Here is a 20,475-nt window from a genome sequence, read left to right on the forward strand (position 1 = left end):
AACTAAAGATTATATAGAAAAGAATCACTAACCCATTATCACTATTAAGTATCATCAAAACTGAGCCCATTAATTGAAATAGAGCAAGTACAGATTGAATTACAGAACAGGATGAACAAAAAGGGAGAGAGATCAAATCAGACTTATGATGACGATGTTGTTTCCACGACATGCTTCTTCTTTTTCTTGTTCTTGTTCTTGTTTTTCTTCTTCGAAGGAAGGTCACTGGAACTGAGTTCTTCAGGTTTCCTCTTGTTGCTGCTAAGAAGAAAATTAACTCTTCATTCAGCTCCTCAATAATACCAACAACTAACTTTGCTCCAACACAGTTCTAAGTTCATTCGTTATCAATCAGTATATTATCAACCTGAATTAAATATCCGACATTAAACTACTGTCTTAAACAAACGTTAGATACTCTTTTGTCTACCTTCAACATGCACAAAAATTTGACATTACTTGAACACCAAAAACCATTTTTTATACTGTACAGCAAAAATAAATACAGGTGAAAATTGATGGTACCTTGCAGGAGTCTCATCCAAAACAGTCTTGCCATCTTCATCAACTTCACCTATCAATACGCACTCTTCCATACTAAGCTCTCCATCTTCATCTAATTCACCTATTTTGCAGGTTGATAACAAAGAAAGACTCTAACTTGAGATTCAAAGCATGAATCCATGTTCCCAAAAGCAGTAGTAATGGGGATATACAAGTGAACAAACCTATTGGGTCTTCTTCCCCATTCTTTTCCTCTTCAGAGTCTGAATCTGATCCCCATCGGTCTCCTCCATCATCAAAGTCCCACCTCTCTCCATCTGGAGGCATCCAAAACTCAAGCTCCTCCTCAACTTCTTCACCATTTTCATGTTCGATTTCATCATCAACACCTTCTTCATTCTTTTCCTTTTCATCTAACTTTTTGTTTTTCTTCTTGTCCTTCTTCTTATTCTTCTTCTTCTTCTTTTTCTTCTCTTCTTCCTTTACGCCATTTTCTTTCGCTGGCGTTTCTCCACCTTCCCCTGGAATAGATCCAGCCTCTTTCTCCCGTTCCTTCTCCTCTGTTATATACAAGTAGAAATCAAACTATTAAACTCGTAAGAACCAACAAACTGAACATCTAGCACAAATAAGTTGTGCAACCTAATGAACTCATATCAAGCTTCAAAATACAGACCTAATCTGTTGAGGAAGCGCCGTCCATTGATATGCTTCCAAATATGTTCCTCAGTCTTGTTTACTGTATCGCCCGTTAGCTTACATTTCAGTTTTGAGCTGACAAAACATGCCAAGAAAAAAAAATTCAGCATATTGTGAAACACCATTTACTTCAACAGTATGAACTCAAAAACCTGGTAAGCATAAGGTTTTGAAATTTTCAACTTAAACCAAAAGCTCACAAAACCCTAAACCCTAAGACTTTTGAGGACATGAAACCATAGTCCCCAGCAGCAGAAGAACAAAATCAAAAGAGAAGAAGATTTTTCAAAACTTCTCCAGTGTCTATAACCCTAATTCAATACATGACTAATCAGAATTGGAATGGAAAATTTCTTCGGGAAGAGATAAAGGAGTAAGTAAAGAATAGATAACCTAGCGTTAGGATCTTGCTCAAACAAGTTAAGAGGAGGCTTGCTGTGTGACAAGGCATAATCTATAAGCCCCAAACGGCATCGTTTACTCTGTGAATAGATCTTCTTATCTTTCTCGAGTAGCTCGTGACCCGTCTGCACGCATTTGAATCTCCCGTTCTCGAGTTTCTTATACTTTGGCTTCCCCAATAGGTCAGCGCCTTCCTTCGTCGTCGTCATATCTTCCTCTGTCGCCGCCATTGATGTGAATTTTCTTTGCGATTTGTGTGTTTCACTCAAGGAGGGAGGACGGCAAGTAGTAGTGAAACAACTTAGGCTTGCCGTTTTACTGTAATTGATATCAACTGTACGTCGTTTATTGTTTTTAGTCTTGTTTAAGTTCCGACAGTAAATGGGCCTTAGTGGTCATAATATCAGCCCAGTAAAGGTAGAAGACAAACAATTAACACGCGCGGTCCTTGTATTTGGCAACTGTTAAAAAACTAACTTTTTTTTGTTTTTGTTCTCGTTGATCGTTCCGTCTCAAGAAAAACCCATGTTACGCTTTAATTTTATAACCGCTACAAGTCTAAAAAAACATCAGCGAACAATTGGAAAACAAAAAACAAAATAAATTGTTCACAACAAGAACACATGTAATAATTTGGTTCGGAACGTTCGATTTCTTTTTTAAAAAAAATATTGGTTAAATTTTCTGAATTATCTAGTCGTAGATGTATATTGATGCTTTCTAGGTGAATTATTACTATGGAGTGAAAGGTACCGACAATTAGCCCTGGGCAAAATATTCGTTAGATTCGCTTCGCTTCGATATTCGTTTCGATTCGATTCGAAAAATTCAAATATCTATAAGATATTGAACCGAAGCAAATATGAAAATGTAGTATTCGTAAAAACCAAAGCAAATAACAAATATTGATTTTCTTAGTGCCGAATATCCGCTTCGCTTCGTATATTTATATATATGTATTAATATAAATCATTTTATAATATATATATATATATATATATATATAATATGTGTATTTATAGATTTGAGTATATATCTTATAGGCTTATTATTCAAATTATTATATTTTGGTCCGTTTGTTTTTTTTGCTAAATGTTGTTCTTAAGCAAATAAAACTTTATTAGAAAAATCAATATTAAAAATAAAATGTGAGAATTCTATGGACGGTGGTTACGTTTTCTTCTTATTTTGAAAACATGTCAAATAAGAACCTCTAATATCTCATATTTTGCACTTTATATTTGTGTACTATATGTTTTTAGTTTTAAAAAAAAAATTAGATAGGTCGAAGCGAAGCGAAGCAAGTAATTCGCAAATATTACAAAAAATATTCGAATATTCGAAGTTTCGAATACTCGAAAATTTACGAAGCGAAGCAAATAACAAAATCAACTATTCGGTCGAAGTAAAGCAAATCACAAATATCAAAAAATTTCCTAATATTCGCTTCGTGCCCAGGCTACCGACAATGATAACCGTTAGCGCCTTTTCTGGGTTCCAACAGGAACACAGCTCAGGACTGTTGAACTGTGGTCCGGTCCAACTCCCAAGACACAGTTTTCAGAAGAAGAAAAAACACATTTTTCTCATACCCATTTTGAAGAAAAATCTAAAAATGAAAGTTTTATATCAAGACAAGAGTCTGAAGTGCCATTTCTTACCATCATCACACTCTCTCTTTCTCTCTTTTCTCTCTTTCTCTCTTTTTTCTCTCTGTCTCTCTATCAGTCTCGTGTTTCGTTACTTGCAAATCGCAAATGAAGAGTGATCTCGAAAGCGCAAAACTTATGGTTTCTTCTTCTGCTGTGTTTTCATGGCTTCTTCTGTGCCTCTTAACAGCAACAGCAACAACAACAACAGCCGTAACAGTTCAGCCGAAATGTACTTTTCCGGCGATTTACAACTTCGGAGATTCTAATTCCGACACTGGAGGAATCTCCGCCGCTTTTGAGCCTATTAGAGATCCTTATGGTCAAGGTTTCTTCCACAGACCCGCCGGACGAGACTCCGATGGCCGTCTCACCATTGATTTCATAGGTACAAGTTTTTTTACAGAGAAAATATTCAAAAACTCAACTTTGGTTTAATTGATCTCAGAAACTTTTGACTCTTGGATTGTGAATCGCAGCTGAGCGTCTGGAGCTGCCATATTTGAGCGCATATTTAAACTCGTTAGGATCAAACTTTAGACACGGAGCAAACTTTGCGACCGGTGGTTCAACCATAAGAAGGCAGAACGAAACTATCTTTCAATATGGCATTAGTCCATTCTCTCTCGATATGCAGATCGCTCAATTCGATCAATTCAAAGCGAGATCGGCACAAATATTCACTCAAAGTCGGTTACTTTTTGTCTTTTTTGTTAATCTTTAACTTGTCTGTAATGCTGATTTTTACTTCTGTTGATTTTTTTTTCAAAAACAGTTAAGAGTAGGTATGATAGAGAGAAGCTTCCTAGACAGGAAGAGTTTTCAAAGGCTTTATATACTTTTGATATTGGACAGAATGATCTCTCTGTTGGGTTTAGGACAATGAGCGTCGATCAACTTAAGGCGACGATACCGGACATTGTCAGCCATTTAGCTTCTGCAGTCCAGGTGAGATTTGAATGCAGTCCATGAAAGAGATATATACTGTTCTTTTTCCGCCTCAATTCTGAGTAACGGGGTTCGCTATGATGCTACATGATTGTTCGCAGAACATTTATCAGCAAGGAGGAAGAACATTTTGGGTACACAACACAGGTCCTTTAGGTTGTTTACCCGTAAACATGTTTTACATGGGAACTCCTGCACCGGGCTACTTGGACAATTCTGGCTGCGTGAAGGCTCAAAACGAAATGGCAATGGAGTTCAACCGAAAGCTCAAGGAAACAGTCATCAATCTCAGAAAAGAACTCACCCAAGCAGCCATTACTTATGTTGATGTCTACGCTGCGAAATATGAAATGATGAACAACCCCAAGAAACTAGGTTACAACAACATGCGGTCATCACAATTCAATTTGTTGTAACGTACCTAAGCTGTAGAGAGTTTCAACGTACCTATTTCTTGTATTTGCAGGATTTGCAAACCCATTGAAGGTATGTTGTGGCTATCATGAGAAGTATGATCACATTTGGTGCGGGAACAAAGGGAAAGTGAACAATACTGAAATCTACGGTGGCTCATGTCCTAACCCGGCAATGGCTGTGAGCTGGGATGGAGTTCACTATACCGAAGCTGCAAACAAGCATGTGGCTGACCGTACTCTCAGCGGTTTGCTCACTGACCCTCCAGTTCCAATAACTCGAGCTTGTTATAGACAGTGAGATTTACTAGAAGAGCTTAATGAAAACCAAAATAAAGATTTGGGTCTTAAACTCTTAGGGCAATAATAAGTTTGATGAACAATCAATGATCTATGTAAGCCTGTGTAACCTTAGAGTTCTTTGTAGCCAAAAATTCACTATTGTGATCTTATATGATCTTCTATGGAAGCGTTTAGCAAAGCGAAAGTTGTTTTCTTCTAGAAGTAGTTTTTGGTAATTGCTGCTTCTAACTCATTGAACTCCCAAGCATCGTTAGCAGAATATTCGCCTGAAACCCGAGAGAAAAATGGTAACAGTGAATCAAATTTTGATGATTTTAAAGAAAAACCAAATTGATAAGCTGATTTGTGAACAAACTTACCGATGGAATCCCGGCGAAGAGCAGTAAGGTGAGCACAACTGCGGCAAAAAAAGAATGCTATTTTAATAAAAATTCCAGTCTTTTTGGATTTCTTAGTAAAATAGAGGTGGAAAGTTCATTCACCTTCCAAGAGCTTTAGCAAGATCTGCACAGAGGGATCTAATGTAGGTACCCTTAGAGCATATAACTCGAAAAATAAGATTTTGCCTGCAAAGGAAAAACGATAGATGTTTATAGACACTCAAGAAAAAACATTTCTTTGCAAACAGTTAATGCACTGTACAGAAAAGGATCAAACCTGTCATCTAAACTGCGTTCGATTTCAAACTGGAAAATTGAGATTCGTCTTGGAGAAAGCTCTACCGTTTCTCCTCGTCTTGCCTTCTCGTACATCTTCTCACCTCCAACCTAAACATGAAATACGGTTAATAAGGTAGAAAGAATGCAGCCCATGAGATAATTTATAGTTCAAGATTGATCAGTGCTCACTTTTATCGCAGAGAACATTGGTGGAACTTGCCATATTTCTCCAAGAAATGATGTTAATGCTTTCTTTATATCATCATCTTTAATATGCTCCCAAGGTTCTCGTTGAATCACCTGAAGCAATAATACAGTTGAAAAAACTCTAACGAGTCATGGCATAGATGTAACGTAGAAATTGAACCATGGAAGCAAGGAAAGGATTAGTTGGAGTACTGGAGAGTCAGCGTCTAAAGTTGAAGTGGCTTCACCAAGACGAAAAACACCGCTATAACCTTTGATCATACCTTGATATCTGCAGATACAGAGGACTTTAATGTTTCTTTCTGAATAACATCATAAGCATAAACTTTGGATTAAGAAATCACAAACCTGTCAACAACCTTAGTGGCTTTACCAATGCACACAATTAATAGACCAGTAGCCATGGGATCGAGTGTTCCAGCATGACCCACCTGAGAAAGACTAATCAGCTAGTTGCGAAAAAAGCCGACAATTAAAACTTGGACTAGACAAGGATATAAGCACGAACCTTTTTCACTTTGACTAATCGTCGTAGCTTACCACAGACAGTGAAGGAAGTCCATCCTACGAACAATACCATAAACCAAATCACAAAACATTTCAAACAGCAAAAGAAACAAAGAGAGACTAGACAAACTGCGTCTCACCTTTTGGTTTGTTCACCAAAAGCACTGTACCGTTAGGACCATCCCATCTAGGAGGAAGTTCACCGTTTCTGGTAACAAGGAAAGGTTCTCCATCACCACCACCACTAGCCACACCTTTCTCACTGGGGGATTTCGTCAAACTTTTAAAGAACTGTTCCACTTTCTTCTCAGTAACAACCTTTTCCTCTGAATTCTTCTTCTCCTCCTTCTCCTTGGCTTCATCAAAAAACACCAACTTGTCATCACCATCATCATCCTCATCACATTTCTCCATACCAATTCGTTTAGCCTCGTTTCTCTTCCCGGCAAGTGCTCCCACTTTCTTCTTCCCTCTAGTTTTCCCAGAATCATCATTCTTCTTCAAAGTCTCTCCAGGTTGCAGAAAGGCCTTATCTAAACATTGATCAGGAAAATACTTCTTCTCTAACTGATACACCATCTTATAATGCTTATCTTTCTCCCATGGATACGCAAAAGTATCAAAGAAATATAATTCCTCTTCTCTCTGATGTAACCTATCAAATTCCACAACTTCAGGTTTCAATTCCACGAATCCTTCATCTGATTTCCGGCTGCTCTCGTCTTCAGAATCAGACCCGTATAGCCTCTTCCTCCTCTTACTATAGTACTTCCTCTTCGCCTTGTCCATTTCCGGATCTCCTGAACCGGGTCGACCCTTTTCACGCTCTAAAGCCAGTTTATTGTCGACCCACGAATCGAACTCTGGCTCTGCTGACTCAGGCGAGCCGGACTCGATGGCTTTAGGGGGTCGACGACGGGTTTGGGAGAGAGAAGACTGTGTGGGACGATTAATGATCATGTCGTATTGAAGTGGGTATGGTGTAGATGTTGTGGACAGGAAAAGAGATGCCAAGTAGGGTTTATGGATGTTTCTCATCGGTTTGACTGAGAAAAAGATGGGAGAAGTCATAGCCATTCTTGCAGAAGACGACATTAATCTTGTCAAGTGTAGAGATTTCGCCATTGGAGAGACCTGGAGCTGGAGGCGAGCGAAAAGATGATACACACCTCCGGCGATTGTTTCCCAGTGGTATCACCAACGATGATGATGATGTTGAGTGATGAATAAAAACGACACGATGTTTTCTCATTAAGCTCTGAGACGGCACGTTGTCTTTTGCTTCAAATCAATTCTACTTTCATTACTTAACTGACCAAAACATGTAACACACTGTTTTGTTTGTACTAAAGATAACAGTGCTCAGAACGTATGCTGTGGTTAAGAAGAATTTTTAAGGCTAGATTAATCAACAAACATTGATCTCAAGATCCTTCAAGAACCAAGTACTTATTTATTAGCGTAATTAGAGCTTCAATGCTCTGTAACAAACACTCAGGGTTTTGAATCAGACAAAGTTTTAAGATCACAACTACTAAGACGCGTAGGCACAAGCTGTACAGGTTCAAGTATGAATCCAGATTTCCGACATTCTTCTTCAAGAAGTTTAACCTGAGATGGACCGTCAGGACAGAAAACAACCACAGCTCCTCCGCTTCCAGTGAACTTTGCAGCTGCGCCGACCTTACGTGCCACTTCCACCATTTCTATGTTCATAGCTCCCAAACACTCATCTCCAAATATACTCCTATAGAAAATAGAATGTTCAGAATTGTTTATGCGTTTTGTATTGTTTCATATCAGATGGACATTTATCTCGGTTAATTGTTACCTTCGAAGATCGAAGTTACGGTTCATGAGTTCCTTAAGTTTGGAGTAATCTTTTTTAAGTAATGCAGTTCGACCTTCTTCTGCTAATTTTGCAATTTCTGCCATCGATGATATTATAAACTCATCACCATCTAACCACCTTCTACGAACTGAGCTATGCACCTGCATTTAAAACATAAGCCATTGCTCACGAGGGAATAAAATCAGAAGAAGAGTAGTGATGATTAGCTCTCCAACCTTCCCAGAGTCACTAGGATTCTCAGCATAGATGAGATGCAGAGGAGGAAGAAGGTTGATATCCATTATAGTGTAAATCCCATATCCAAGTTTATCCATATGCTCTTTACTAAAATCCTGCAAGAGCCAAGAACATCAAACCACTAGCGAGACAAATCATCCTCTAGTTGCAAAAGATCATTCTCACCATGTGAACAAGACCACCCCCATAGACTTGTGCGACACGGTCTTGAAGGCCTGCAACAATACCAAGTTCTTTCTCCGCATTCAGAATAAGGTTAGGCCGGACTTCGATTCTGATTGATTGCCTGACATTGTAGAAGTCGAGAAGGCAGCTAAGAGCAGCAGATACAATGGCACTGGAACCTGAAAGCCCTGTCTGAAAATCAAAAACTAATGGTTTCAGTTACACATATCAAAAAAACTAAATTCAGAATGACCACAAACAGAGACAAAATATGGAGTTTATAAAAAACCTGTCTTGGGATGTTGGTATCATAAGATAGAGTGAAGTTTCTATCATGAAGTTGTATGCCATGATCTTTGCAATAGTTGCGGAATACTTTACAAATCGCCATTAGCAACCTTACACCTCCGTAGTATCCGTCATTTTCCAATCGATAAACCTAGATCACAAAACACAAATTAAAATGTTAGAACTGATGGCTAAATTAATAGAGAATATACTGAAAAATGATCTGAAAGACACAAAGCATAATCAGGTGAAAAGCATTCTAAAATCTGTGGAGCTAAGTTTACAATAAAAAATCATTTTATTAAAATGTCACATGTCTAAATCTGAGTACATTTTAAAACAAATGGATGTAGCCAGAAACAAAGAATCAAGTTGGAAACACAGAGAGAGAGAACATACGAGGTTGTCGAGGGAGTGAAACTGGACAAGATCATGAAATGGATGAGGTTTGATCAAGAGATGATCAGATGGCTCGAGCTTAGCCCACGCCCAGAAATTACCAATGGTAAACGAAATCGTACGGCCGAAGTAAACATCGCTAGGGTTTCCAAGAAACCCGATTCTAGCGAACGAGCGATGCTCCAACACTCCCTTATCCTGGACCTCTTCAGTAATCTCAGGTTTGGGATTGGGATGATCCATCGTTATGATCTCTATCTTAGGTTCAAATGTGAAGCGGTTTGCCTAAGAGTCTAAGACTCTGCCCTATTTTTATAGCTGCTGATAGTAGAAACTTATCATCAAATCCGTGTAACTGGATGTACTCAACACGTCAGGTCGCGATGTATGTAGTTCAATAACAGCTAAGTAGCTTTCTGTAACAGCTAAGTATAAGTTTATGAACAGACATCGACCTGACAATGATGTGACCTTATCTCTTTTTATGAATGAACCTCTCGTCGACCAAAATCAGCAAGAGTTTGATGGGCCTTATCTTTTTGTGTTTCGAACGAAAATGGGCCTAATTACAAATATCACTGGGTCCTTTTAAAAAACATCTATAGGGTGTGGGAAGCTGAAGGACATCAACATGAACCGAATTAAACTCGGACACTAATAAATTGAGTTCTACAATATGGTTGGTAAACACTTGGTATGTTTTCTTAATCTCTTATAGACCAAATAAACCTTTAAATAATCCAAACGAACTAACAATAAACCGAAATACTGTTTAACTATTTCATATGAAATTAAGTTTTAATTCAATTTAACTAATTTTTTTTTTATCTATATCTTTGTTTTGCCAGTAACTGGAACAAACCGAACTACGTACGTGTATATTCAGATTAGGTGAAAATAGCCAATTTAGTCTTCTAACCAAATCTCCTATCGAAACTAAAACCCCCGTGAGAGATTAGAGATGTGAAGACATATAATATACAGTACATATATCCCTGATATATATCTAGAGCTTAATTAATTGTAAAACATGCCAGGAAAAACAAAGGTTAGATGATTTCCCAACCAATTAGCTCTAACTCAGTGAGAGATGTAATAAGCAAGCGCAACAGACAAAAATAATTGAGAAACCTTAAAAAGGGACAAAACAGGTTAATACAAGATTGGTGGGTGTGATCGTTAACAAACAAAAACAAAAAATGATGAACCAGGTTTTACTCCTCGTGTACGCGTGTTTGTAAATTATGGTCGATAGATATATGAAAATATAGTTGTGTATATATAAAAGATACGTATAAATTAACTATGCAGAGCGTTGGAGATCTAATCTAACTTGTTGGGTCAACAAACACTCTATTTCAAGTTCACGGTCCCAGGGTTGTTGGATCCTACAGTTCTTTTTGTTTTTAACCCTAGACAATGAATGTTTTGGATAATTCCTATATTTTTCTCCATATTATATACACTATTACTAATTATTAATAAGCATGACTGCATGGTATTTGCTGAGAAGTTTCTTGGTCCTTATAGCACGCAATTCATTTACATTTTGGTTGGGTTGACAATTTTAATTTTGGGGTTGAAATTAAGAAACAGGAAACGAACAATAACACGTCTTATTTAATATAGTCAAATTTCGAAAAAATATATGTAATCAACTTTCAATGCACAATATAATTAATCATCGACATAGTTTCGGCCAATACTTAATTATAATACATTCAAATAGTTGGACCATAGCTAGTAGTTTGTATTACTTCGTATCAGTGTTGTAGTTGTTATATACAATCAACTCGCAAATACGTATTATTCTTGTTGATGAAAGAAAAAAAAGTCAAAATAGTTGAGAAAAGAGCATAGATAAGTATATATTTTTCGATATGGTAAAAAAAGATAAGAAAATGTATAAGAGATAGGGTACAAAAGTCCATGTATGTACGTACGTACGTAGTTGCAAAAAGTGAACAATGGTCCTCCTTATCATTCACGTACGCTTCGTTTTTTAAAAAGTGAACTTATCTATGTTCCAATTACCTGGAAAATTCAATGTAAGCATATATAAATGTGTTTGAATCAAAAAGAAGAAGACAAAAGAATAGGTCAAAGATGTTCGCGGTAACATACTAGTAGTCGTTTAGTATGGTGGGACACTGGGCAATAATACATCATTTCGTGATACTCACGAACCCAAATCCAATGCTTTGATGAGTCAAATACCGGTTCCTGAGGTTCCAAAACTTGTTATGCTTATTCTCTTTAACCAATAAGATTGAGAGTTACCTCAAATTAATCTGGTGGATTAAATAAGCATGTGTATAACCTTGAACATAGTTTCTATTGGTAAGACACATGATATCATTGTGAATATGTAAAATAAGACTAATTAGGGATAATGCCTTGAGTAAAATGGTTCATTCACCGTTTTTCCGGTTTTGATCGGAGTTTGTCAATCCAAATAATGTTTTAAACAACCTAAAAAATATGCCAGATGCAAATCTGCACTTGCAGAATTAAAGAAAGTCTTACAAAATCTGAACAAACAAACTTAAATTAAATGATGAAATCGTAATTTTTTCAAAACTTTCAGATAGGTAAAATTAAACATGCAAAACAATTCGTGGGCACGAAGCAAATATTCAGAATATTTTTGATATTTATGATTCGTTCAGCTCAACCGAAAGGTTGATTTTGTTATTTCCTTCGATTCGTAAATTAAACTAAAAATCAGAAGCATTATCATAACGGGCCAAAATATAATAATCTAAATTATAGGTCTACTAGATATAAACTCAAATCTACAAATACATATACTATATATATTCTCTATAATGATTTATATTTACATATATAATAATAATTATATATATAAATATAAAACAATATACTATGCGAAGAACATTAAAAAAAAAGATTTTGTTATTTGCTTCGATTTTTACGAATACTACATTTTCATATTTGCTTCTCTTCAATATCTTATAGATATTTGAATTTTTCAAATCGAAACAAATATCGAAACAAACCGAATCTAACGAATATTTTGCCGAGGCTTATGTGATTAAACAGTTTATTAGAGATCAAAAGTTCTAGCATAGAGCAACTAAATTTTTGTTTTGTCAAGTTTAGGTTACCTATTCACTTAAACCCTTTATTTTTGTTTATGTCAACACCTGTTTATTTAAAAAGGAAAACTTATTATATATATAATGGTAAAGTTTAACCTTAACTTATACGATGAAGTTTTTATAATCATTTGAATAGCTTTCAGTAAAAGTATTTTATAGACGTGAGTTTTGGTCATAGATAATTCAGTTTAAATTAAAAAGAAAAAGATTTAGGTTTATTCCGTCTTCATCATATACGCATCAAGAGAATAAAACTCGGTCACTCGGAACACGTAATATTTTGACTAGCTAGAGAATAGGGAAGACGAAGACCCAGTTCAAAATACTGTTTATTATCATTGTTTGACATTTGCAAGTAAATCAAATAGAATAAAGTATATTCCTAATTAGCAAAATAATTGGACATCAAATTGCTACTAATCTAATAATTTGGAAATAGGTTATATTAAGAAAATTAATGATTATATATTACCAGGAGCATGTAATATTGACTTGCTATTAGAGTTGGTCAGTTGGAAGACGAAGACCAAATAATTCTGTTTCCAATATAATGCCAAGTAGTACATACAACTAGTAATTATCACCAGAGAAAAAAATTAATAATAACAATTCAAACCAATATTTTTATTTCTCCATATATCCCAAGTAGTAGAGATTATCAGTCGAAAAGGAGAACGAAATGTTATAAACTTATAATAGCAAGTCAAATCTTAGTTTTCTAAAAGTTCTTGAAAAACGCGTGATAACTTACGTAAAACTTTGTGACAAAAAAAAAAAAAAAAAAACTTACGTAAAACTTTTAAACTTTGTTTCTATCTGAATATCCAAAGTTCCAAACTTTATCACTTCAATAATTATATCTGAATATTTGGACTTTATACAGTTTGTATGCATAATTATTACCACAATGCAAAAGAATTATTAAAAAAAGGTTAAAAACAAATAATTTGGGTAGTATTGAAAATATATTTCCTCGTATATAATCACCCAATTTGTATACATTCCCAAAATGACTGTAACCAAATATGTAAATGCATATATTCTTACTGCTTTTAGGAAAATCACCAATATATATATATATGTGTGTGTGTTGACAAATAGCTATATTGACAGTTCAGCAAGGTAAAATAAAAAAAGCATTCTGACCGTAGGATCAATATCCAGACCCACTTATAGTAACATTGGAGGGATGAGATTATTTTGTTTCCTCTTTTCCTTTGATATACTAATATTTTTTTCCCAAATTTTCAAAAGCTAAATAATATAATCCTCTCCTTAATTAACTGTAAATAAAAAAAAAACTAATTAATTCCAGCAGTTTTGGGATATAAAAGAAAGGCAAAAAAAAAGAATCAAACGGCTATAATTGGCGTTACAGTTTTCCTAGAGAGAAGAGGGGATTTAGATTTAACAGAGATTTTTTCGGATATTTATTCTCTCCCCAGACTTCTCTGTTTTTTTTTTTTTTTTTCTCTTCTTCTTTATTAGTTTCTGATAATTTTTTTTGATTTTTTTTTGTTTGTTTGTTTGTCGGGCTTCGATTTCGAGGTCCGAGTTTCTTCTTCTTCGCGAAAATTTTCCCCAAAAATAAAAAAACGAGTTTTTTTCTTTCCTTGTGGGTATAATCAATCATGTCTGATGGGTATTATAGTTCTAAGAAGACGGACGATATCTGCGATGATGTTTGTGGACAGGTGAGTTCTGATTTTTTTATTTTCTTATCGATTCCGTAATGAATCGGTTTTGGTTTTTTGTATAAAATATTCGGGATTCTGATACCAACTTTTAAAATTGGATGAGAATTGGTTGTAATGTGGTTTTTTGATCCGAACAATGTTTGTTTGGTACTTGTTATAGGGTTTGTGTTCTTAATCTTATGCTATTGTCGGAATTTATGAATTGAGAGTACGATTTGTCGATTGTGTTTTGTCTGAAATATGTCGAGATTTTTTTTTAATGCGAATGCGAATGTCTCTGAAGTGACTCTTTTTCCTCTCAATTTTTTTATGAACAATTTAGGTTTTGTTTCGTGATAATCCCCGGTTAAACATTTTGTTTTTTGGATTGTGGATGAAATTTTGGTAAAAAATTGTTTTTAGGGTTTGATTCTTTGTATTCACAATATATAAATTCTCTGTATCTCAGTTGTGATCACATAAGAGTTTTTTCGATTCTTAGTGGACATTATACACACTATTGTGGATGTTATTTTATGATTCTCTGATTTGTGTGAATGTGTTTCTGAGTCTATCTCTGGGGGTTATTTATGTATTGCAGGATGGTTCTAGAACAGCCAAGGCTTTCTCAAGGGTTAGATGTGTTCTACGTGGACTCGATTTCAAGACATATATATTCTTCTTCACCATTGTCCCCATTTTCATCTTTGGAGTCTATTTGCACGGTCAGAAACTTACGTATTTCTTGAGACCTCTATGGGAATCTCCTCCTAAGCCGTTTCAGACGCTTCCTCATTACTACCATGAGAACGCTACCATGGAAACGCTATGCAGTCTTCATGGCTGGAAACACCGGGAATCTCCGAGAAGGGTCTTTGATGCTGTCTTGTTTAGCAATGAAGTTGATATGCTCACTATCCGGTGGAAAGAGCTCTATCCTTACATCACACAATTTGTGATCCTTGAATCCAACTCCACATTCACAGGTTTGCCTAAACCGTTGGTTTTTGCTGGAAACCGGGGGAAGTTCAAGTTTGTTGAGCCGAGGCTGACTTATGGGAACATTGGAGGAAGATTCAAGAAAGGCGAGAACCCGTTTGTGGAAGAAGCGTACCAGAGGATTGCATTGGATCAGCTCATCAGACTCGCGGGTATAGAAGAAGACGATCTTTTGATAATGTCTGATGTTGATGAGATCCCAAGCGCTCATACCATCAATCTGCTTAGGTGGTGCGACGGATACCCACCCATTCTTCATCTTCAGTTGAAAAACTACTTGTACTCTTTCGAGTACTTCGTCGACAACAAAAGCTGGAGAGCTTCCATTCATCAGTACAAGCCGGGGAAGACCCGATACGCTCATTTCCGCCAAGGCAACACTCTCCTAGCAGATTCGGGTTGGCACTGTAGTTTCTGCTTCAGGCGCATTACTGAGTTCATCTTCAAGATGAAAGCATACAGCCACAACGACCGGGTCAGATTCTCTCATTATCTGAATCCCAAAAGAATCCAGGATGTGATCTGTAAAGGAACTGATCTGTTCGACATGCTTCCTGAAGAGTACACATTCAGGGAAATCATCGGGAAACTAGGTCCAATACCGAGGTCATATTCAGCTGTTCATCTCCCAGCTCATCTGATCGAAAAAGCTGAGAGTTACAAGTACTTGTTACCTGGGAACTGCATAAGGGAAAGTGGCTGATAAGGGTTTGCACTTATCAGTCTTTCTAGTGTTAGGTAAATTGGAGGGGAAACGGCTTATCAGTAGAGGGAGTGTGAAACAGAGAATGGTACAGTTTATTTTCTTGGGATCCGAGGAGAGTGATTTGATAAGTGGAGTCTCTGGTTTCAGCATTATCTCTCGTGAGGGTATATAACCTTGTCTGCTTATAATCTCATACTGACCATGTTCCATTCTGTTCCCAGCTTGTTTTGGGAAGTTTTGCTGGAATAGTCTCTGTCTCTCTTATCTTTCTCTTTCTCTTTTTTACTTTTAAACTCTTTCTTCATACTCTCGCTTTTAGTCTGTACAATTTAGTGATTTCTTTACATCATCCTGAGATTCTTTGTAATCTTTGCTTATTTTTTCGTTTTATATCCCGAGTTTGTTATTCATTATTATTATTATTACTATGATATAATTCGATTGCAGTTGTTTTGTAAATTTTTATAATTTAAGAAGACAGACCCTGCTTGGAAACAGATGCTGAGATCATAGACAAAGCTTGCTCCAAATAAATCATCTTGTTCGTTTAAATGTGAATTGTTATCACTGTCACTGAAGCCTTTAATGACTAAAGCTTCCACAAAGCATGCTCAAAATGTATCCCTTTGAGCGGCCATTAAGTTGAATGTGAATCATCAATTATCACTTTCATTGAAGCCTTAATGCCTCCACTGTATGGTTGACTCAGTTAACTATATCTAGAAACGATATTACAAGGTCCCATGATGGTATCTTCAGTAATATATGTGCAGGCCCGTTAAAATGTAAAGTTTAGTAACTGAAATAAAAACCATTGGAGAACTGAAGACATTGAAACTGTTTTGTCTATGTAAGCAACATAACCACTATAGCAAACTACTACAACAACATCAAAGAAAGTTTGGAAATGGAATGAATTGCAAAGGAGGTCAAATACGGATTCCAGAAAATCTAAGAAAACAAATTAGTTGGCCTCTCCGATGACAGGAACAGGAAGCCAATGCCGATGGATCATACTTAAGTGGCTACTTTTTTTTTTATCTATTTACAACCCTGCTTCTGCATGCCTTTCTTCTCTGGAATTTCTGGTCGTTTATCAGGGAAAATGCAAGAAAACTCAAGTTCTTGTCTGTAGCTTGAAAACCATAGCTTAGCTTCAAAAGCGTCCCAACCAATTCAATAAGCTGTCCTCAGAAGCTAACTGCAAAATTCGCAAAAAGATCTTAATTAGTTACAAGTTTCTCAATGATTTTCTATATACTAAGTGTGTGTGTGTGTGTCTGAGGTTCTCACGGAAAGTAAATCAGGGAGAGTCCCTAATTCTGCATTCTCCAAATCTGATACGGAAAAGTTTCCGGACCCCATGTCAAAATTTCCATAATTAGGGTTCTTCTCCACAAGGGACGACGACGCTTCAACTTTCTTGGACGCCAAGCTATCTTCACTAACACTCAAATTCCCTGCCAGTTGAGCTCTTTTGTTTGATGTCGAATCAACAGAACCTTCTTGAATGTTCCCCAGTCCCTGATTATACCATAAAACATAAACTATAACTTTGTAACGCATGAGAAAACGTCAGTAATACTTGCAGAGAAAGGAACTAACCTCGGCTAATGAATCAAGAACCATCTTAGTATTATCACAAGTTGTTATTTCATCCTCATCAACAGAAATCACTGGTCTAGCTTGTGTAGGAGTAGTAGTTTTTGGTGTGCTTGGGCCACCTCGACCCCCAAAACTCTCACTCTCATCGATAGTTTTCTCCCATTGCTTTTGTTTCTGATATGTGATCTTAGAGACAACAAACTCCCCAATTTCACCTTCTTCTGTTCCCAAGTGGTACTGGTGCAAAACCCAATTAGACTTCTCAGGTTTCAATCCCTTTCTTGCGCTCTTGTAAAGCACCATGATCTTCTTGCATCCCTTCTGGACTCCATTGACCATCACTGGTTTGGTTTGACCAGTCTTGTGCCAGCGGACAGATTCATCAGTCAAACTAGTTGGTGTAACTCTTCTCCTCTTTCTCTGCCCATTTTGATATGCATGTGCCGTCTTGTTAAAGAAGAAGACACTAGTTCCATCCTTACTCACACCTACACCATTGTCATTTGTAATGTGATTTGATTACTTAGTTAGCATCTCGAAACATCAAACTAACGGAAGATTTTTCTTATTTTCTTACCTGGAAGGTTTTGAGGGTGAGTGTAGTTGATACCAACATCTTGAGTGACCGAACATATAAAGTCTTGGATAAGAAGATGTGGTTTCAAGCCATCAATCCCACACTTAGCTTCCAAATGCTCGATCACTTCCTCATCAGTTGGCTCGAATTTCACACCTTTAGGAAGGCCTGGCCATGGAGGCAAAACCTGAAAAACCAAAAACCATATTCACATAAACAACATGGGTACAAGCTTCTTCAGTTACAGGTGTTGTAAATTGTTCATTACATTGCTGTTGTCGACGGGGTAAGAGCAGTTAGGGCAGTTGATATAAGCTCCACAGTCTTTAATCTGCAGAGATGAAGACACAGACGCATTCTTTACATTCCTTGCGATCCATGGACCATCCACAATCCAAGCCCTGGGAAGAGTTTTCATAGTTTTAATGACAAGAGCAAACCATATATATATATGTATAAGGTTAAAGTAAAGGGAAACATGTCTTCTTCCTCTTTTTGTTCAAATGGGGAACATGTTTATATTATTATGTTCAAGCATTACTTATCGGAAACAGAGTGAGATTTCAAGAATCATTACTCAAAAGTTTCTTCTCTAGATTCTAGGCTATGAAGGACAATAGTTAAGATTCTAGTTGATATAAAAATGAACGATAAATTGTTTAGATTTTGAGTTGAAACTAATTTTTTTTTATAAGAAAACTTGGCATAAAAAAAAAATATGTTTTCTGTTTTATAACTAATAAAAAGCTTATATTTATAAAACCCCATATATTACAATGAAATTAAAGAAAAATATATTTACGAAAAAAGTAAGTATCGCATAAAAAAAAAAAATTCTGAGGAAAAATTTCAAATTATATGGTTTTTTTTTTTTTTTTATCAGTTAAAAGTTAAAAGTTTAAGACACTCAAAAACTGATTTTATTTTGATAAATAAGACAAAATAAATTAAACGAAGAAAAATATCAACAATTCCCAAAATAGAAGAAAAACAGCTGAAGTTTCGCATTTCTTAATCATAACACAGCAATTTTTTTATTTTTGTAAAGAGAAGGAAAACCTCAAGTCTTTTCGAGACTTTGGAGCAAAGATGAGAGACCTTCACAGGTTGTAGCAAAATAATAAAAAAGAAAAGCGATGGGAATAAATCAGAAACGTATAGAATCATCGGAATCAGCAACGGGTTATTAAGTGAGATCGAATCAATCAAATCTGAAGTCTGACTAAACCAAGATCTTGACATTTGGTTTTATTGTTTCAAGCTTACCTCTCCATGTTCTGTAGCTATACCAAGACAAAAGAACGACCAAGATGGGGAGAGAGAGAGAGAGAGAGAGAGATAAAGCGTTTACTATGCTAAGTAAAAAGACATATTGAAAGAGCAGAGAGAAATTAAGGTCGGAGAGAGAAGACGACGTATTATACGTGTGTGTCGGATGAGCGGGAAATAGAGGTCACGAACCTAAGCTTCGAGGAAAGCTTCTCAAGAACACAACTAGCTAAGGCCAGGCTCGGAGAATGCATCTTAGTGTGTTGACTTACGCTTCACTAGAGTTTGGTTCGGACACGAACCTTAACATTTGTAAGGTTGTGTTTAACTCCGAAGCTGTTGAGAGCTTCGGAACTCGAGCCTAATGGGAATTCGTAAATAAGTGTTTTTTTTTTTAAGTAGTAGGGCCAAAATACCTTGATCACCAAGCCTGCAGATATAAAAACTTTAAAATATTATTTTTTTTTGAGAAAAATCTTTAGTTTTTTACCCCTTTTATTCTGATTTCATTGATTTGGAAGAACAAAAAGGTACTAGTTATTTCGGGGAATGACCGTGACTGTTAATAACTTACACCAAGAGAGCATTTTACCCAACAATACACCATATAGTTTCATTTTAATCATTGCATTACAAACTGGTTCACAAAAATAATTGTTACATAAATCTAATTTAAAAGCATACGAATATGTGATAATATACAGTCTTTATGATATATAGAAGATATAAATCTTTTGTTTAGTTGTGAAATTTACTTGTGCGACAATATAGGATTACAGCTATGATATGAATGGTGCACACTTGTTATGTTATTTGACATGTTAGGCTTAACAACTAAGTCGTTGTAGTATAGTGGTAAGTATTCCCGCCTGTCACGCGGGTGACCCGGGTTCGATCCCCGGCAGCGGCGATTATCTTTTTGACTCTATTTGATATTTTGGTGGGCTTTTTTTTTTTTTTTTTAATCCTCTTTTGTTGAAAGATTTAAGAACATGCAAGCGTTCTTTTTTTTGGCCCATATTGTCTTGGTGAATCCTGCCCTTTTTCTAAATCGTCTTTGGTACATATGATTTGGCAAATTTGTCGTTTCGGAAGTATTATTTGTAATACTAATATGTGCAGCGTTGTGAATTTTGTCAAGTGATTGGGAGACTAGTGGCGAGAGCAAAGCTTTCATCGGCTCTACATAGTTTGATTGCTTGATAATCTAATGCAGAAGAAGAGAAAGTCAGAAGGCAAAAGGTTCATGAAGGAGATACAATTCTATTATAAGACTGACCATGTTTCCG

General features: G+C 36.1%; 6 protein-coding genes and 1 non-coding gene across 8 annotated transcripts; 3 read left to right on the forward strand and 4 right to left on the reverse strand.

The window, feature by feature from the left end:
- Nucleotides 1–9: 9 nt before the first annotated feature.
- Nucleotides 10–1,869, reverse strand: LOC17884570 (surfeit locus protein 2). 2 transcript variants are annotated; one of them, XM_023780408.1, is made up of 5 exons: nucleotides 1,597–1,869; nucleotides 1,181–1,278; nucleotides 729–1,064; nucleotides 526–625; nucleotides 10–261 (listed from the first exon to the last, which is right to left on the reverse strand). In XM_023780408.1, the coding sequence occupies exons 1-5, from the start codon at nucleotides 1,833–1,835 to the stop codon at nucleotides 144–146; spliced, it is 891 nt and encodes a 296-aa protein (XP_023636176.1). In that variant the 5' UTR covers nucleotides 1,836–1,869; the 3' UTR covers nucleotides 10–143. The 2 variants fall into 2 exon arrangements, with proteins under 2 accessions (XP_023636176.1, XP_023636177.1); XM_023780409.1 differs by having other exon boundaries at nucleotides 10–258; nucleotides 1,597–1,866.
- Nucleotides 1,870–3,261: 1,392 nt separating this feature from the next.
- Nucleotides 3,262–5,096, forward strand: LOC17881459 (GDSL esterase/lipase At5g14450). The gene is made up of 5 exons (XM_006289837.2): nucleotides 3,262–3,642; nucleotides 3,734–3,943; nucleotides 4,030–4,202; nucleotides 4,304–4,577; nucleotides 4,669–5,096. Exons 1-5 carry the CDS (start codon nucleotides 3,363–3,365, stop codon nucleotides 4,914–4,916), a joined length of 1,185 nt encoding a protein of 394 aa, XP_006289899.1. The 5' UTR covers nucleotides 3,262–3,362; the 3' UTR covers nucleotides 4,917–5,096.
- Nucleotides 4,955–7,485, reverse strand: LOC17883912. Its single transcript, XM_006289667.2, has 9 exons — nucleotides 6,432–7,485; nucleotides 6,293–6,348; nucleotides 6,133–6,215; nucleotides 5,977–6,055; nucleotides 5,767–5,877; nucleotides 5,576–5,685; nucleotides 5,401–5,484; nucleotides 5,278–5,315; nucleotides 4,955–5,184 (listed from the first exon to the last, which is right to left on the reverse strand). Exons 1-9 carry the CDS (start codon nucleotides 7,414–7,416, stop codon nucleotides 5,114–5,116), a joined length of 1,617 nt encoding a protein of 538 aa, XP_006289729.1. The 5' UTR covers nucleotides 7,417–7,485; the 3' UTR covers nucleotides 4,955–5,113.
- Nucleotides 7,486–7,691: 206 nt separating this feature from the next.
- Nucleotides 7,692–9,561, reverse strand: LOC17881809 (probable glucuronokinase 2). The gene is made up of 6 exons (XM_023780859.1): nucleotides 9,233–9,561; nucleotides 8,835–8,984; nucleotides 8,546–8,737; nucleotides 8,359–8,475; nucleotides 8,123–8,283; nucleotides 7,692–8,038 (listed from the first exon to the last, which is right to left on the reverse strand). The coding sequence occupies exons 1-6, from the start codon at nucleotides 9,473–9,475 to the stop codon at nucleotides 7,786–7,788; spliced, it is 1,116 nt and encodes a 371-aa protein (XP_023636627.1). The 5' UTR covers nucleotides 9,476–9,561; the 3' UTR covers nucleotides 7,692–7,785.
- A 4,224-nt stretch (nucleotides 9,562–13,785) lies between these two features.
- On the forward strand, nucleotides 13,786–16,151 carry LOC17882734. Its single transcript, XM_006287857.2, has 2 exons — nucleotides 13,786–14,048; nucleotides 14,632–16,151. Exons 1-2 carry the CDS (start codon nucleotides 13,986–13,988, stop codon nucleotides 15,730–15,732), a joined length of 1,164 nt encoding a protein of 387 aa, XP_006287919.1. The 5' UTR covers nucleotides 13,786–13,985; the 3' UTR covers nucleotides 15,733–16,151.
- Nucleotides 16,152–16,717: 566 nt separating this feature from the next.
- Nucleotides 16,718–18,335, reverse strand: LOC17881910 (SUPPRESSOR OF GAMMA RESPONSE 1). The gene is made up of 5 exons (XM_006289154.2): nucleotides 18,186–18,335; nucleotides 17,918–18,104; nucleotides 17,341–17,828; nucleotides 17,029–17,259; nucleotides 16,718–16,936 (listed from the first exon to the last, which is right to left on the reverse strand). Exons 1-5 carry the CDS (start codon nucleotides 18,333–18,335, stop codon nucleotides 16,892–16,894), a joined length of 1,101 nt encoding a protein of 366 aa, XP_006289216.2. The 3' UTR covers nucleotides 16,718–16,891.
- A 1,689-nt stretch (nucleotides 18,336–20,024) lies between these two features.
- On the forward strand, nucleotides 20,025–20,096 carry TRNAD-GUC. The gene has a single exon. It is a non-coding gene; the product is annotated as a tRNA-Asp (tRNA).
- Nucleotides 20,097–20,475: the final 379 nt, after the last annotated feature.

Source organism: Capsella rubella, unplaced genomic scaffold (genome assembly GCF_000375325.1).
Source record: "Capsella rubella cultivar Monte Gargano unplaced genomic scaffold, Caprub1_0 scaffold_6, whole genome shotgun sequence".
Taxonomy (NCBI): domain Eukaryota; kingdom Viridiplantae; phylum Streptophyta; class Magnoliopsida; order Brassicales; family Brassicaceae; genus Capsella; species Capsella rubella.